Source organism: Theropithecus gelada, chromosome 7a (assembly GCF_003255815.1).
Source record: "Theropithecus gelada isolate Dixy chromosome 7a, Tgel_1.0, whole genome shotgun sequence".
NCBI classification, from domain to species: Eukaryota; Metazoa; Chordata; class Mammalia; order Primates; family Cercopithecidae; genus Theropithecus; species Theropithecus gelada.
In genome coordinates, this window is record NC_037674.1 from 17,548,257 (window position 1) to 17,566,492 (window position 18,236).

The window sequence follows — 18,236 nt, forward strand, 5'->3', positions numbered from 1 at the left end:
CAAGGGCTACATTTTCTCTCTGGAGTTGGCCAAAGTGAACCAACACTTCTCCACTTCCCAAACACCCGTGTCCCTCCATCCCACTTCCTTCATCATGGGCTGCAGGAAGAGGCACCAGGTGCTACCACATGAAGGGGGAAAACACTTGGATCTTCCAGAGCACCAGTGTGTCCGGTAGAATTCTGTAATGATGGACATGTTCCGGATCTTCCAGAGCGCCAGTGTGTCCGGTAGAATTCTGTAATGATGGACATGTTCCGGATCTGTGCTGACGANCCAGTGTGTCCGGTAGAATTCTGTAATGATGGACATGTTCCGGATCTGTGCTGACGACTTATCAGCCATGACCACACTGGCTGTACGAAGTGGCAGGGGGCAACATTTGTAATGCAAGTATTATATTCATTTTTTCTTGGTCACTAATTGGCTTATTCATCTAAGTTCTTTGCTAAATTACTACCTTTTCATTGTTATTTTCATCAAACTCCACGGGAGGGGGAAATAAAGAGACCCAGACAGGCTTGGTTTCTTGCTTCATTAGGTTTATTATGAGGAGCAGTGATGAGACCTTTATCAGTCTTCACTACAAAGCTTTCATCTCCAGCCTTCTCCATAGCTCTGTGGAGAGCAGAGTTGAGGGAAGGAAGAATGGAGTTTGGCAGATGGGGTCATGTATGTATACCAGGAAAGAAAACACACGTTCTTTAATCTATTGCTTCAAACAGTTCGTGATAATGGAAGATAACAAGCACAGCTAGCCAGGAAGGCAGGGAACATGTGGCAGGGCAAGTTCCTGCTATCCAGGGAGGCAGCCCAGGCTTCCCTGCTGCTCCTGGAGGAAGCAGAGTCCAAGCTGGCCTGGACGAGGCCACAGGCAGCACTGCTTCTGTGTGGGTATGGCCAGCTGGGAGGTGGCGCCACACACTGCTCCTCTGCTCCTCTGAACTCTGGTGAAGGCCTGTCCAGCCTTACAGGCCTGAGCAGAGTCTCCCACGTCTGTGAATGGGGCCAACGGCACTCACTGTCTTTTCAGGCCCCCCACGGACGGCATGCCTGGGGGCGCCTAGTCTACTTACCATCAGCACGTTGATCTGTCACACAGCATGAAGCCATGGTTTCCAAAGGACCATGGCATGTCAAGGACAGGCCACTAAAACTGTTAGTGTTGGGCACCATCACCCACCCCAATACCATCGAAGACACTGGTGCAGTGAGACTTCGAGTCTATAAAAACCCCAGGGAGGACAGGAGACAGGGCCACTCTCCCTGTGTGTCCTCAGCCTGCAGTGCCTGAAACTCCAGCCTGTGCACCTGTGGCAGGATCCTCCACACTGCTCCACAGGTGTGGCTGTGAGCTATTTTTAAACTGGCGTGCTGCTGTTCTTGCCCCCCACGTCCTCTCTGCCGTGCCTGAACACCTCTCAGGAACACTTGGCAGCATGCCATTGTCAGTTCCAGGTCCGCTCATCCCCTGCGTCTTGCCGGGACCCACCTTCCTGCGCTATCCCAGCACAACCCTCCAACCACACCACTGCCGAACAAAGCTGGGGAGCCAGGGCAGGCTGTAAGGCAAGTGAATGGAAACTGGCTGGAAAAAGAGGAAGGGCCCAGAGCACAACATCGCCACTCGCAAAGACTAAGCCAGCTCGCCTGAGTGTCTGGTGAGCGAAAATGGAGCGGGGACCTCTGTGGGAACATCTGTCTAGGGATCACGCATACCCCAGACAGGGCAGGCTCATCCGTAGGAGCTGCGGTCACACTCGGCCCAGCCTGAGGCGAGGGACGCAGGGCCCGGCCTAGGCAGAGAGTGGTGCTCTCCAAGGCATCTAGGCATGGAGTGTGTGGCCAAAGAGGGTCTATTTACAACATACCCGATAATCAACTAGCACTGTAATCCTAGGAACTGAGACTTCCCCTTGCTTCTCATCTTATCTTGCATAAATATTAGTTATTCCCAGAGTCAGGGAAGTGGGAGAGAAAGCCTGGGTAGGGCAGTGAGGGAAGTGATAAATGGTGAGAAAGAAAAGGAGACTGAAAACTAATAGGGCGGCTACTGAGGGGTGCAGGGCATGGCTACCACGGGGACGTAAAACGCTACGCAGAACGTGAGCCATCGGGTCCATGTGGCCAGAAGCTTGAGCGCTGTTCTCTCATGGAACTCTCCAGCGAGCCATGCTGAGGGGTCCTTGTGAAGTCGTATACTTATCTTAATAGAAAAGCCCTTGATGAACAACCCCATGGTTACAAACACTTGTGACAAGTTTCCTTGTTCAGGTGACTGGTATGCAAAGGCAAGATGGTGCACCTCCTCCTGACCAAGCAGGTACTGAATTCTCTGGAATTGCCCACAGTATAATGGTATAAGGTATAACTAATCTCTTTTCCCATTAAAAAGCTGGCAATGCCAGACCATGAGTCTAATTAATTCAGAGTTGTTCCAGGGCACAAGATAGCCAGTAGTGTCCAAATAGGGAGCCTTGTGGTGGTGGCAGCCAGGATTCCTAAGGCCAGGTGCTCCTTCACCTCTCTGGGAGAGCCAAGCTGTCCATCTGCTGGATCCCCAAGATGCTGGGCTCAAGTGTCAGCTGGGTTTACCTCTTTGGAACAGAAGTAGTGCACGACCACTCCATTGGGGTATCTTGCAAATGCACTGCAGGGAAGAAAATGGCTTGGGAGTGAGGACTGCCTCTAAGTGACCACTTCTCTGGCAGCGGCACCTCCTACAGAAGAGGCACATTGCTGGGGGCCATCCCAAGAAGCAGCCCACCCAAACATCAAAGAACAGAAAGAACAGCCTGCCTTGAGGGGCTCTGGATTTCTGTAGCCATCATCTCTGTCAAATAACCAGAGGATGAGGTGCACACAGTTAAGAGTGCATGGGGTATTTTTTTACTATGCAAAACACACGGCATAATAAAGATGGGCAGTGCACTAGCCCAAAACTCAGCACTGGCTTCCTCAGAGCCGACAATGTCCATCAGAACAGGTTTCAGGCTAATTCTAAAAAGGACAGCGAGTTTGTCTTTCTAAAGAAAAATATTTTTCCAGCTACATAAGAAAAGGGACAAGTCCCTCTCCTCTGAAGAAAGGGGCTAACTGGAGGATGTGTCTCAACACAGTATGAGGCTGGCTCACCGTCCTACTCCAGTCACACTGCAGTAACTCGAAAGATCTTTTTCTTCCTTCACTAGATCTTCCTTAAAATATAACAACTTTCTGCTGACCTGTATCTCTCTGGCACCCACTATATCAGTTTCTAGCTTCGAGAGGGGAAGAGTTTTACGGACAAGAATCCAACAGCTCCATACCATATATTGCGGGTCTTTAAATTCTCAAGGCCCACCCCGAACAGATAGAACAGGCTGCTCTTTGAAGGCTCAAGAACTAAAAGTTGTCAGGACAGCCAGCGGCCATGTTCTCCTCCTCTGGTAAAGGGCAGAAATCCATCCTGAGCGTTCTCCACCCCCGGGCACCTCCACAGAGCTCAGATGCTGCACAGGTGTGAAGGAGGCTCACCTGTTCCCAATCTTCTTCTTACACACCATGCACACCTTCTCCTCTGTGATGATGCACTTCACCTGCTGGTGTAAAATCCGCTCTTCCTGGACCTGGAAGAACAGGGGGATTGAGGAAGAAGTTCCACAGTGTGGCACCCAGAAACAGGAGGCAGAGGCCGGCACTGTTTCCTCTTTCAGCTGTCACAGATTCTTCTGCTTAGAACACTGGCAATTCAATGTCAAGCTGGCTACTGGATCAGCTTGAGCTGCACTGTACAGGCTCTGCCTTGGTCGGAAGGGAACATGTGGACACTGTCTGATACTGGAAGTTAAAAGCCCACCCGAGTTTGGAAGGCCCATACCTACCCTCAGGAACTCTGCATGGAGAAGGTTCTTGAGCACTTGATTGAACCGTTTCTTTTGTGCATTTTCTTCCAAGACCTTTTCCAGGAAGATGCGTATGTCATTGATCTGAGTGTTTGCTGGCAGAAGGTTGAGGGCCTAGGGACAGGAACAGAGATAGCGACTGGGTGAGGCGGAACAGGAGTGAGAATGCAGCCATGGAGCTCTTGGGCCCTAGTCCCTTTCTGCATTTCCTCTTCTCACTCGATGCTCCCTGCAAACACCCTCCATCTCCCTGGGAACAACTCCTGACCTTGGTGGTGTCCAGTTTGCTGTGGTGCAGCTCCAGGACCTGCAGGGCAGCCTGGAGGTTGGCTTTTGGCTCCAGCAGTTCCAGTTTGATTGGCCCCAGGCAGTGAATGCTGGGGGGCGACAGGTACATCCGAAGCAGGGACAGATACACCTGTCTCAGAGAGAAAGGAGCCACGTCAGGCTGGCAGCAACCCGCCCAGAACCCCCAGCACGGAGCGTGCCTAAAGATGTGAGGGGCTCGCCTACAGTAACAGCTATCCCTGAGCATGTAAAACTCGTCATTTTCACCTTTTAAATTGGTAAGGTCAAACAGGCAACGGAAGATGTTAATTAAGGATTGCTTTTTCCCTGAGAGAAAGAAAAAATGCCTTGTATTTGTTTACCATTATACCATTTACAAAATGCTACCACTGTAAAATAATTCAAAAAGATTCCTCATTTCCTTTGGCTTTAAAAGCTGATACCCTGTCCACACTTTTGCAGGTGGGGATAGCAAGTGAGACGCTGCATTTCCTACTGGTGCCAGTACCACAGGGTCTCGCAACCTCAGTGCACATTCGGGGCCAGATGATTCTTGGTTTGGCGGCTGTCCTGTGTGTTGTTTAGCAGCATCTCTGGCCTCTACCCCCTGGATTCTAGCAGCACCCCTGTCCTCAGTCACAACAATCAAAAATGTCTCCAGATATTGACAAGTCAACGTGTATTCGAGATGTAGTACATCAGAACCATGACAGGTTCCCGCTTGACAGGCGGACCGCATAATTTATGACACAAATCAAGACTCCTGAGAGTAAAGAGACAGGAGTGCTATTAATAATCACAGGGATGACAAAGATGTACACCGGAACTACCCCAAGCACACCAGGACGAATGGTCCCATGCTCTCCCTCAGTACACACATGCAAGATCAATCAGAGCCCTGACCCATACCCCGTCTCATTCTGCCACTCATATTATTGCCACCTCTGGTCAAACCAATGGGGCGAGGTATGCACACGTGCTCCCTGGGTCAGGGCCACTACTCACATCTTTGTTGCCATCTTTGTTTTGGTCATAGTGTTTGTGGCAGTACCTGTAAGGGAGAGAGCGGTGAGAGGAGGTGGTGTGAGGGGGGCACATTTAAATGAGAGGCTGTGCGTGCAGCCTGTTGGAGCAGCCTAACCATAGCCAAAACTGGGGGCCGGGATGGAGGTGATTCTTGCTCCCGCAGCAGAGTATGGGGAGAGGGACTTCTTAGCTCTCATCTCTCTGCGGGGCCTGTAGACTGCTTAGGAGGTAGGATGGTGGGGCAAACTTACTCCTCAGCCATCCTTGTATCCTTCAAGATGTGGACATAAATGAAAAGAGCTTGTTCGTGTTTCCCCATGCGCCCCAACAGGAGAGCTCGTTCTTCTAAGAGGCCTAGGAGGAAAAGGAATATGAGGAACCACTGCCACCAATCAGGCAAGCACAAGGTGAGGACCAAGCTGTCCAGAGGAGTGGACACGCGGCAATATAAAAGGGAAGAAGATAGGATTCTTACTGCTTGGGTTTTTCTTCAAGGAGAAAATGACTGAAGTTCAAAAGAGGAGGAAGGAGCTATTTTGGGAAGTACGTTGTCCCATCTCTTTTGAGATCACATATAAACTGGGTAAGAACATTCATTCAGCAGCCAAGTACTTAACAACCACCTACAACAAGCCAGGTGGTTCAGGTAAGATGAGCAAGTGCTTGCTCTCAGCTCTCATAAAGACAAATCATGCCAGATTACAAAAACTGCTGAGCAATGAACTTGGCCAAGAACATGTTCTGAAGCAAAAAACAGGTTGCAACCTGGCTATCAATTAGCATGTGGTTCACACCCAGGAAGGAGACTTTTCTCAGTCACCGTATAAAAGTGAGTCTTCAGAGGGGACAAACAGGAGCACTGGCCTGAAACGCCTGGTTTTTCCAGGCCCAACTTTTGTGGAGAGTTAGGGAACAATGAAAGGGGTGGACTAGTCTTTGCACGACCTTCAGCTGAAGTGGCTTCTGGCCATAAGCCAGACACTCACCATCAAAGGGAAAATCACAGATGAGCCGGCCCGGATCATAGTAGCTGGAAATCTCCAAGAACATGAGGAGCTTTTGCCGGTATTCTCCCAGTTCGCCCTCTTCCTCTCCAGCTGGGACTGGGGTCTTGCCTTTAAGGGAAACCAAGCTCAACATGAAAGTATGCTGCCAGATGGCAATGTGGGGTCAAGAAAAATGAAGGGAATGGGGTTCAAGGATGTCACCACATGACCAGAAAGGCCTCGAGGGTGGCTTCCATGCTCGTTTCTTTTAGTTCACAGTCTCTATGTGGCCCCAAAACATCAGCTTAAAGTTAAAAACAAATAAGCTGAGTAGAGAAATACTCTGTGGGCAAACCTGTTTATCAGTATAGCTGCCATCTGGCAGACAGATCTGTTCCTTCCACCCTCCCCCAGCGATGAATCTGAGACACTCAGACATGCCAGGACCCAGACAAGGGCTCCTGAGTCTCATGTGCCAGGCCCGTGTCACTCAGCTCCCCTGGCTCCTCTTCAGAACTTCTGCCCACCTGGGCAGAGAACAGGGTGGCCTGCATACCCCCACCACAGGTGGCACCTGGGTCTGGGTCCTCTAAGGCCTGGGGCCAACCGACTTCCTAAGAGAACTGGTACCTGCGGGGAAGGACAGGAGGTACTCCTTCATCAGACCTTGCACCTTTTCACAGTACAGCTGGATCAGGCAGTTGTGGAACCGAGTGCCTGTCTCCTCCCAAACGTGGATGATGTGTTCCTGAGGCAAGATGGACGTCTTTGTCACTGGTATTCTCCAGGCTGTGACCTGGTCTCCCAGCCTCTCGCACATTTTTAAGGCCCAAGAGGTCCCATCCAGATTATCCCCTAATCAGGCTGCAAAGACGACCGAGAGACAGCTCATCTAAAGCCACTGGGAAGCTTCACCAGAAGTTTCACAATGCGACCCAGTAACGTGAGGAGCCGTCTTCTCAATTTCTAAACTCCTTTTTACAAATTTGGTCCCATAATCCTCTAAACTCTCACATCGACCCGTGTAATTATGGTTAAATATCTGCATCCTGGTACTGAAGCCTATTTGATTGTCCTGTGGTCACTTTTGAGTTTGGCTGTACAAATGTGGCTTTGGAATTTTTTTTTTTTTTTTTTTTTGAGACGGAGTCTCGCTGTGTCTCCCAGGCTGGAGTGTAGTGGCGTGATCTCGGCTCACTGCAAGCTCCGCCTCCCGGGTTCACGCCATTCTCCCGCCTCAGCCTCCCAAGTAGCTGAGACTACAGGCGCCCGCCACCACGCCCGCCTAGTTTTTTTTGTATTTTTAGTAGAGACGGGGTTTCACCATGTTAGCCAGGATAGTCTCGATCTCCTGACCTCGTGATCCACCCGCCTCGGCCTCCCAAAGTGCTGGGATTACAGGCTTGAGCCACCACGCCCGGCCTGGAATTTTTTTTTCTAAAACATCATTCTTTCATCCCTCTGTACTTTACCTAGATTTGCTAGGTAGCATTTCCAGCTTGGTCTACCGGGATCTTTTTCTTCAGAGGAAGCTGAACTAACCCTCATCCTTCCAATCCGCAAGTGACATAAATCCCAAATCTGAACAGCTGGATAACAGAACCATGCAGTCCTGGATCCTGGGTTTAAAGCTTTTTAGTGCAGACCAAAAAATACCTTACCAGATAAGGAACAGCCAGACCCTTAAAATTCTCTACTAAGAAGCCGAGGACTCGATCACGTGGCAGAGACTCCACTTCTGGGAGATCTTCAGTAAATATCTGTCAGAATGAACCCGAGTTCCAGCAGCAGAACCATCTGACTGCAGTTCCACCAAACACACATGCATGTGAGCGCAGCGATCAAACAGGCTTTAGGAGGGGAAGGGTACGAGAAGGCATCTGCAGGCAGTCAGCGTGTCAGACGAGGCACAGGCCTCCTCAAGCCTGTGCAAGGCTCTCTCTACCAACTTCAGCGCTGGCTCACGCTTCCCAGTCCACCCTTTCTAGCACCAATGAGGACGGATGCATGAATCCACCCTCCTCTCCATCCACTGCTGTCCCGAGTGCAGTCAGGACCAAGTGCGGTACCAGACAAATCCAAGGGACTCCCGTGGCTCACCTTCAGGCCATCTTCTGGGAAGTCTCTCAGCACCCACACGGAGTAGGAGAAAATCAAATGCAGGTTTTCTGTGCCTAGAGGGGAAAGCAGGACTTGTCAGCAGTTGAGGCCCATCTTGCCCGTGGCACTGGGAAGGCAGGTGGGCAGGTTGCCCCAGAATCCATTTTCCTGAAAAGATAGCTCAAGCATGAGCTACTCGGGGCTGTTAGTCCTACTGGGCTGGCTCCATACCAGGGGGCTGTCATAGGTCAACCACTGAGGGATTTTTATGCCATCTGGAGGAATGAAATTGAGTGAACACAAGCATGGAAGGGAGGGGAGCAACCAAGCAGAAACCGAAATGGAGAGAGACCAGGTCGTTTGAACAGGAGCGCTTTCCCCTCCCTTTCAAAAGGTGGACTTACCCAGACGCTGCAGATACTGCACTGTCCTCTCGTGGCCTTTCAGAGGGGAGTTGGCTTTCTTGGACTGGTCCACGAGCACCTGCAGAGCTGGCCACCAAGCCCAAGAACAAGGTCATGAGCCTTTTCCCCACGGGAGATTTGTCACATCCCAGTAGGTTTCCCCTGCCATGTACAAGAGCCCCTCCCAGATACAAGGAACCAGCCCCACACCTTTCTCGTGGAGCCCCTTCTTCTCATACAGGATGATAAGCTCACTGTACTTGTGAGCCTTCTTCAGCACGTGCTCGCTCTCCTCAATGTGGCAGTGATTGTTCTCCAGGCGTAGCAAGGGGGCCACCAGGGCCACATTCGTCTGCAGAAAGAGCAGGAGTTCAGTGGAAACTGCTTCCCTAGCCCAGGCGTGCTCTAGGCTGAAAGGCCAGGAATGTTGCACAAGCAAGAGGAAGCAGACAGCTTCCTGTCTTTCAGGACAGCAGGTAGAGGCTTTTAGAGCATTTATGGACCTTCGCACAATGTGTTTTAATGTTCTGTGGGGGAGAAGAGGGACAGAACTTCTTGAAGGAAATACTGTCCCAGCTGACTTTGTAGCACGAACTGTAGTCCGACCAGAGAAGATGAACCCACTGTACAATTGTGCATTGATATCTTGCCTTATCCTCTTAATTCCAAGAGACTCACAGGCATCAGGAAAGTCTATATGGTTTCCAGAATCAAAGACTTCACTCTTACTAGTGGCAGGTCCCCCAGGGTCTAGCATTCCCTTTTACTTTCTCAGACTGTCAGGGTAACTGGGAATTGCGGCACCCGAGCGCTCAGGTAACTCACATGGAGATAGCACTTGAGCAGGGTGGTGTCGATGATTTGTAGCAGCTTCTTCTTGGATTTGATGGTGGGAGTGCCTTCCATGAGTGGGGAGGTGCTTGACTGGTGATCAGAGTCGTTCAGCTTCTTTACCAATTGACTTCGTTTCTGCAAAGGTCAAAATGTGGGGTTAAGGCCAGGACTAAGTCTTCCTTTGTCACCTGAGCTACTGAGTAATTCTGAATACCTCCAAATCAGCTCATGCCCACTGGCCTGATCTCACATTAGCATTCGATTTTTAGTACTGCCAAACTGCCACGGAGGCAACAACAATTATTTATTGACTATTTACTACAGACCAGGCACCATGCCGAGCACTTTATATATACCGTCTTAATCCTAAAACAAATGCCGATAACATTATCCTTATTTTACAGGTGAGGAACCCAAGGCACAGATGTCAGCTGCTACGTAAGGGGTAAGGCAGGATTCAAAGTGGGGTCTGACTCCAAAGCCCATGTTCTTTTATTTTTTTTTAAAATCAACCTTATTGAGGTATAACTTACAATAAAATCTAATCTTTTAAAGTGTACCATCAGATACATTTTGACAGATGTATACATGCATGTAACCACCACCTCAGTGAAGGAAGATAACATTTCTATCACTCCAGAAAGTTCCTCGTGCTGTTCCCAAACAATCCCATCCACTGATCTGCTTTCGATCCCTGGAGATGAGTTTCTGCCTATCCTAGAACTTCATCCAGTAGGTATTCTCTTGAGTCTGGCAGAGCCCATGGTCTTGCTCTGCCATCTCTCTGGCACAATATTAGTGTCAGTTACTTCATGCATTCCCAGTGTCAGTGGAGAAGGCCAGGGAAGGACATGTGCTCACCTTCCTACGGCTAAGACACTGGCAGTGGAGGGCCTTCCACAGTGCCACAGGCTTTGGGAGATACTATGCCCAGGAATCTTTTTTACTTAGCACAGTGTGTGCAGTGTGTAGGCAGTGGCAAGTTTGTGTGCTCCTTGCAGGCTGCCAGCCCCAGGAGGGTACCCTTGGAGCCCCGTGTCAAGGAAGGGCCAAGGCCACCCATGCCTGATCAGACCTGCGGGAACTCACTGACCCAGAGGCAGGGAGTGGAAAGCAGCATGACAATTTTTCCAGCAATACTTCTTCTTTTTTTTTTTGAGACAGAGTCTCACTCTGTCGCTCAGGCTGGAGTGCAGTGGTGCAATCTCAGCTCACTGCCAGCTCTGCCTCCTGGGTTCACGCAATTCTCCTGCCTAAGCCTCCTGAGTAGCTGGGATTACAGGCGTGGGCCACCACACCCAGCTAATTTTTGTATTTTTAGTAGAGAAGGGTTTCACCATGTTGGCCAGGCTGGTTTCAAACTCCTGACCTCAGGTGATCTTCCTGTCTCGGCCTCCCAAAGTGCTGGGATTACGGGCAGGAGCCACCGCCCCAGCCAACGGCAATACTTCTCAGTGCCCACCCTGGAGCGTTCTGGAGACCCCCTACAAAGGTCTGCAGAACACTTAAGAGGAAAAAATATCAATAAGGCCTCTGATTCTGAATGGGTACACAGGAAATAAACAGCAGCCTTCTGTGACAGAAATCTAGGATTAAGGGACTAATGGAGACGCTGGTTTTAGTGCTGACTTAAAATATACATGTCTATAATAGTAAATCATAAAAAATTTTAAATCTAAATACCTCCCTTAAAAACATGTTATAGAAGGATATTTATTGACAAGGAAGTACTTTCTCAGTATATGGCTACATTTTTTAAAAGTAAGCTATAAAACAATCTATAATTTGATATCCATTTGCAATAAATAAACCAAGAAGTAAATAAACAAAAGCTAATTCACAGACATAAATGTCTAGAAGGGCAACACTAAAATGTTAGTTTCTTATATTCTGGTGGTAGAGTTATAGGTAATTTGTGTTTCTGTTTTGTACTTTTTTTGTGTGTTTTCCAAGTGGTTCCACATACAGGAGGCATTTTCCCCAAAACTATGTATGTTACAAAAAGTTTGTTTTAAAAAAAACTTGTATGCTTCTATCAACTAAAATTTACCTTTTTTAGTTTCTATAACAGCTTAGTGTGAATTTACTAGGAATTGGGTGTGTTTATTATTATCAAGATTTGGCAGAAAACCCCACTTCAATGGTACTGTTAAGTTAGAAGAAGTAGCAGAAAGAAACTTTACCCCAGGCAGACTTCCTAGAGCATTAATTTATAGAATGCCTTAGCATTAGAGAAGGCCTTAAATTCCTTGCCATAGAGAAACAAGTACTGAAACTCCCAGGCAAACTCTTTCACGCACTCTGTATTACACCTACCTGTGTCAGGTAGTCAATCAGAGCTAAGTGAGCCTTCTCCAGTTCAGCCCCGGAGAGCACAGGCAGTGGGTTGGGATACTGCAACTGCTTCCTGTAGTCTGTGGGCAGCAGGTCCGGGTACAGGCCCATCACATGGGTGGGATCTATATGGAAGGTAAACATGATTCCTCTGGAAAGGAGCCCAACAATTTAGGGATAAAATAAAACAAGACTATTACTATAGCAAAATAAGTTCCAGACTGATTTTTTAAAAACAGACTCTCAGTTCAAAAACATTCAATGAGCTGTAGACTTATGATTTGAGCATTCTTTATACATATGTTAAAATTCACTAAAACATCACAAAAATGGCATGACTATATTCAAATACACACACAGAATTAGAATTGAATATTTATCAAGCATCTGAAAGTAGAGAATAAAAAGTTTTTAAGGAAAAATGCTGATGTTGAAGTAGAAGAGATCAAGAAACTTAACAATAAAAAATTTGTGTCAAAAAAAGAGACATTACTAAAAAAAAAAGCAAACAACAGGCTAGGGAATATATTTGTAATACACATGGCAAGAGACTAATTTGTTGATTACAAGACTGGGCAGCATAGTGAGACCCCATGTCTACAAAAAAATTTTAAATTTGCTGGGCATGGTGGCACGTGCCTGTATCCAGCTACTTGGGAGGCTGAGGTGGGAGGATCGCTTGAGCCCAGGAGGTCGAGGCTGCAGTGAGCTGTGGATCATGCCACTATACTCCAGCATGGGCAAGAGTGGAGACCCTGTCTCAAAAAAAATTTTAAAAAGAGGGTAATATGTTGATTAGATAAACAAATTCACATAAATTGGTAATAAAATGTAAGACTTCATTTGATAAATGACCAAAAGACAAGACCAACTGATAAGAGAGTATAAATAAGTGGGAAAATGTTCTGCTACTTTAAGAATCAAAATGGTACACATTAACAATATTAAAGAGGTGACATTTTCCTTCTGCCTTAGAATTTATGTTCTCACAGATGCGCACAGATTTTTTTTTTTTAGACAGGGTTTTGCTCTGTCTCCCAGGCTGGAGTACAGTGGCACAATCTTGGCTTCTTGTAGTCTTGACCTCTTGGCTCAAGTGATCCTCCTGCCTCACCCTCCCAAGTAGCTGAGACTACAGGCATTACTACCCTGCCAACTAATTACTTTTAAATTTTTTGTAAAGATGATGTTCACGATGTTGCCTACGCTGGTCTTGAACTCCTGGGCTCAAGCAATCCTCTCTCTTTGGTCTCTCAAAAAGCTGGGATTATAGGCATGAGCCACTGTACCTGGCCACTCCCAGATTGTAACAGGAAAATGCTGTAAGTAGCCAACATATCCCATCACTGCCACTGGGGGCTGGTTAACTGGTTATATAACTTACTATAATTTACATTTATTATAATTTATAATAGTGTGGAATGCTATTGTTTATTGGTCAACTGGCACTTCCCATCCATTTCTACTCCTTTCTACTCCTTTCTAGTCCACAGGGGCTATAAAACTGAAAACGACTTTTCTCAAACTCCCTAGCAGTCAGGGTTCTAAGTGAAAATCTGGTTCCACCAGACACAGGCTATGAGATGTGGAAATGAAAGTGAGACGGAAGCCTCCTTCTTCCAGCTCATGCGTGTGTGCCGCCAGACACGGCACTGCCAGTGTCTGGTTACAGCTCTGCCACTCCGTAGAGGCACCTGCCTGGATACAGCAGCCCACACCCAGTCGCCAGCTCTGTGGGAACGGAGGTCACTGCAGGCCTTAGGCAGTGGAAGCAGCAGCAACTTGCTGACCTCTGGGTCACAGGGATATGCCCATATCCATGTCCAGTAGTAGACCCCTGTCTTCTGCTACTACAACTCATCCAACAATCTGTGTGTCTATATGTGGTAAAATACACATGCTACAATATTTATCCTTTTAACTATTTGTAAGCCTACAATTCAGCGGCATTAAATACATTCACACTGTTGTGCAACCATCAGGACCATCCATCTCCAGGACTCTTCCATCATCTCAAATTGAAACTGCCCAATAATAAACAATTACTCCCTATTGTCCCTCCATTCCAGCCCCTGGGAACCTCTATTTTACTTGTGGTCTCCATGAATCTGCCTACTCTAGGTACTTCAGATAAGGGCAAGTTCTCTCTTCCAGGCTATGTGGAGTCTTGGTGGGAGGATAGCTCTAGGGACCTACCTTTGCCTTCAGAAGCAGAGGGGAGCCAAACCTCTTTCTCCACCCCTGGTAGAGTCTGGGGGTCAGACCATGACCTAATCCTGGCTAATCAGATCCCCTGATCTGGAGAAAATGATGCAAGGATACAAGCAGTGTGGTACACACCAACATATATCATACATCCCACCCTATGTGCTCCTCTTAGATAACATGACACTCCTCCATCAAGAGGCGAAGTCTGAACTTCCTTGCCTTGAACATGGCAGGACCCTTATAAACCAACAGAATATAGCAGGAGTGAGAGTCACAAAAGACCACTGAGGCTTCTGCCTAGGTCCCTTAGACAGTCCTTCCAGAAAGAGCCAGCTGTTACGCATGAGGACACTCAAGCAGCTCTGAAGAGAGACCCACTTGGATAAGAACTGAGGCCCCCAGCTCCAGCTAGCACCACCTTGTCAGCCATATGAGTGAGCCAGCTTGGAAGTGGATCTTCTAGCTCGGTCCAGATTTCAAATGATGGTAGCCCAGTTGACATAAGACTACAACTGCCTGAGAGACGTGAAGCAAGGACAGCGCAGCTGACCCCTTCTCAAATTCCTGACCAACAAGTACTAACAGAGATGGATGACTACGGTTACTTTAAGCCATACAGTTTTGGGGAGATTTGTGACATAGCATTAGATAGCTAATACACTGTAGGTGGCAATTTTTATCAGGGATGCAACAACAGGGGAAGTGGCAGTGGCAACGGCTAAGGAGGTGGCTATGCTAGTGCAGGATGGCCCAGCCTGTCCTAGCTGCAAACTGATCATTCTCTGGCTTCCTGTTTCCAGCTGGGAGGGCCTCCAGAGCTCCCTTCATTTCCATCTATTCCCCACCTAATCTCCCATCAATTTTATGGGTTCTTCCAACTGTCATTACCCTAACATTCCAATAAACTTTGCTTAATTTATCCAGATTCTACTTAAATGATCCAGAGTTGGTCTCCATTGCTCACAACCAAGAATCTTGACTGATACAGGGAGTTACCACAGTTCATTACTGGCCAAGGTTGAGGAATGGTAGAAAAAAGGCAAAGCAATGAAGAGGAGAAGAGGAGATACTAGTATGATACAGAGTCAAACCAAGTATATATATAGATTGATCCAAATTAAGCAAAACTGGAATATACAGTTTTGAATATACAGTAATGATACTGAATACTAATAACATCAAACACTTACAGAGCACTTGTTAAGTGCCACACACTGTTCAAAGCACTTCATATAATCCTTACAGCAACACTCTAAGGTAAGCAGTAGTATGATCATCCCTTTTTTGCAGAGGAGAAAGCAGAAACACAGAGAGGTCCAGTACTCTGCCGGATCTGAGGCAGACCCCAGGGCACCTGCTCCTTGCCACTACACTCAGGTCGAGAGGTTTCAGGACACTAAGAAAAGGAAGGGCTTCATGGCACTGCCCTGTGTTGGCTCTCAAAAATGATTTGCAGTTTAATTCAAGGAATTTGGTCTAGAACAGCATTCAATGAACACTAGCTGATCAAATACCCATCTGTTGAACTGAATGACCTGCTGCTACCTTTTTTTAATGGCAAGGGCATATCATACTGGAAAACTGGGAGTCCACATTTATTGAGAAGACCAGATTCACAGGATTAGGAGTATAGACAGGTAACCACTATGGCCACCCCACAGGATCTTGCTGGGTATGAGGATCAATTTAGATGAGCCTAAACTTTCTCCATTTTCAGAAGTCTACTATCATTTCTTCCCATACTCCTCCACCAGTTCCTTATATGAAGGCCTCACCACTTGTTACCTGTGCCAAGTTTAGCAAAGACCTGCATGGACTCATCAAAACGCTTCTGGCAGAAGAGGTTGAAAGCATACAAGTTCTTGATGTGATGAATTTGTTGTTGCTTTTCACTGTCGGAATCATCTTTCATTTCCTAATAACGGAGTAGAATAGGTAAGAGCTCACTCACTCAACAAATACTGTTCAGTATGTTCTTGATGTTAGAGAAGATGCTAGGAGCTACAGACGCCAAAGCATACAAGACAAGGCCGGGCGCGATGGCTCACGCCTGTAATCCCAGCACTTTGGGAGGCCGAGGCGGGAAGATCATGAGGTCAAGAGATCGAGGTCATTCTGGCTAACATGGTAAAACCCCGTCTCTACTAAAAATACAAAAAAGTAGCCGGGCGTGGTGGCAAGTGCCTGTAGTCCCAGCTACTCGAGAGGCTGAGGCAGGAGAATCACCTGAACCCGGGAGGTAGAGGCTGCAGTGAGTCAAGATCGTGCCACTGCACTCCAGCCTGGGTGACAGAGTGAGACTCCATCTCAAAATAAATAAATAAATAAATAAAAAATAAAACAAAGTGTACGAGACAGCCACATGGTATCTGCCTTGCAGCCTGCCCTTACAATCTAACTGTAAGACTGCTAAGTACGCAATTAAAACACAACAGGGTTTCTACAAGATGCCTAACTGGTAATCCTGAAAATTGTCATGGTCATGAAAAACAAGGAAAGATAAAATGTCACAGACCAGAGGACACTAAGGACACATGACAACTAAATGCAATCTGATTTCTGGATTTGATCCTGGAACAGAAAAAAGGACACTAATAGAAAAACTGGTCAAATCTGAATAAAACCTAGTTTAGTTTAAAAACACAAAATCAAAACAAAATAGGGTAAGAGTGATGACAAGCATGTGGTAGGGGTCCTGAATCCAGTCTGAGTCAGGGGTCCAGCATGGATTCCAAGAGGGACCTAATCTGAGACATAAAGGATGGGTTGGGCCAGGCACGGTGGCTCACGCCTGTAATCCCAGCACTTTGGGAGACCAAGGTGAGTGGATCACCTCAGGTCAGGAGTTCGAGACCCAGCCTGGCTAACATGGTGAAACCCGTCTCTACTAAAAACACAAAAATTAGCTGGGTGTGGTGGCATATGCCTGTAATCCCAGCTACTCAGGAGGCCGAGGCAGGAGAACTGCTTGAACTCAGGAGGTGGAGGTTGCAGTGAGCCAAGATTGCACCACTGCACTCCAGCCTCGCGATAGAGGAAGACTCTGAACTCTGTCTTGGGGAAAAAAAAAAAAAAAAAGCCATCTGGCATAGCTGGCACAGTTGGGAAAGGTCCTAGTCTCAGTAAAAGCTAAACAAATGCAGCTGCTATGAACTTTGCTTCTTCCTCATAACTTATTTTCTCCTTATACCTCTTTAGCCAATCTTTATCAAATTTAGTTTTTCCTTTCAAAATGTCTCTTAATTTCCCCCCTTCCTTTCTTTTCCTATTACCACCACACTAGTCCAAGCCATCATCAACATGTGGCTGTCCCTGGTCTCAACTCTCCTGCTTGGTGCTTCAAAGGCTTCCAAAACCTGGTGCCAGCCTCCTTATCTAGCTGAGTCTCGAACACTTATGCCACACCTTCTTCTCCAGTCAGGACAGGCTCCAAATGTGATAGACATAGGCCACACTTTTCACTTCTTTAACTTCCTCTCCATCTGGAATGGAATGCTCCATTTCCTGCTCTTGATCCTAATCTAACATATTCTTAAAGGGTCAACTCAAGTGTCTAGCCATAGGATGCCTTTTCCAGCCCACAGTGAACTGTCCCTCTCTGACACTTGGCTCCAGGACTTATCAATGCCAAAGTTTAGTTTGTAATTTCCCTCTGAAAGTTCTATTATGTTTGCTTATCTATTCAAATAAAAGACAGGTTCTTCCTGGACTAAGATGATGTCAATCAAACCTTTTTTGTCATAAAAAGGGCAGAACACAAAATAAGTATGAGCCTAGAAAAGAGAAGGAAAAATAGGAACCCACTTCCATTTTCTTTACCTGAGATTAAACAACCTGAACTAGGAAGATCACTGAGAAGACTCTGAGACCTTCCTGCTGAGAAAAATAGACTAAAGAGTTTCCGGCCGGGCGCGGTGGCTCACGCCTGTAATCCCAACACTTTGGGAGGCCGAGGCGGGCGGATCACAAGGTCAGGAGTTCGAGACCACGGTGAAACCCCGTCTCTACTAAAAATACAAATAAATTAGCCGGGCGCAGTGGCGGGCGCCTGTAGTCCCAGCTACTTGGGAGGCTGAGGCAGGAGAATGCCAGGAACCCGGCAGGCGGAGCTTGCAGTGAGCCGAGATCGCGCCACTGCACTCCAGCCAGGGGAACAGAGCGAGACTCCGTCT

General features: G+C 47.4%; 1 protein-coding gene across 2 annotated transcripts in view; it reads right to left on the bottom strand.

Moving 5' to 3' along the window:
* Positions 1–521: 521 nt before the first annotated feature.
* Positions 522–18,236, bottom strand: part of VPS39 (VPS39, HOPS complex subunit) — a 47,668-nt gene continuing 29,953 nt past the window's right edge. For both annotated transcript variants that reach the window (XM_025389690.1, XM_025389689.1), the window contains 15 exons: positions 15,850–15,979; positions 11,839–11,981; positions 9,514–9,657; positions 8,899–9,040; positions 8,689–8,775; positions 8,285–8,358; positions 7,846–7,944; positions 6,815–6,932; positions 6,185–6,313; positions 5,450–5,552; positions 5,178–5,223; positions 4,153–4,302; positions 3,864–3,998; positions 3,517–3,608; positions 522–2,650 (listed from right to left, as the gene is read on the bottom strand). In XM_025389690.1, the coding sequence (XP_025245475.1) occupies positions 2,575–2,650; positions 3,517–3,608; positions 3,864–3,998; positions 4,153–4,302; positions 5,178–5,223; positions 5,450–5,552; positions 6,185–6,313; positions 6,815–6,932; positions 7,846–7,944; positions 8,285–8,358; positions 8,689–8,775; positions 8,899–9,040; positions 9,514–9,657; positions 11,839–11,981; positions 15,850–15,979 (1,668 nt within the window). In that variant the 3' untranslated portion in view covers positions 522–2,574. The remainder of the gene's footprint in view (positions 2,651–3,516; positions 3,609–3,863; positions 3,999–4,152; positions 4,303–5,177; positions 5,224–5,449; positions 5,553–6,184; positions 6,314–6,814; positions 6,933–7,845; positions 7,945–8,284; positions 8,359–8,688; positions 8,776–8,898; positions 9,041–9,513; positions 9,658–11,838; positions 11,982–15,849; positions 15,980–18,236) is intronic.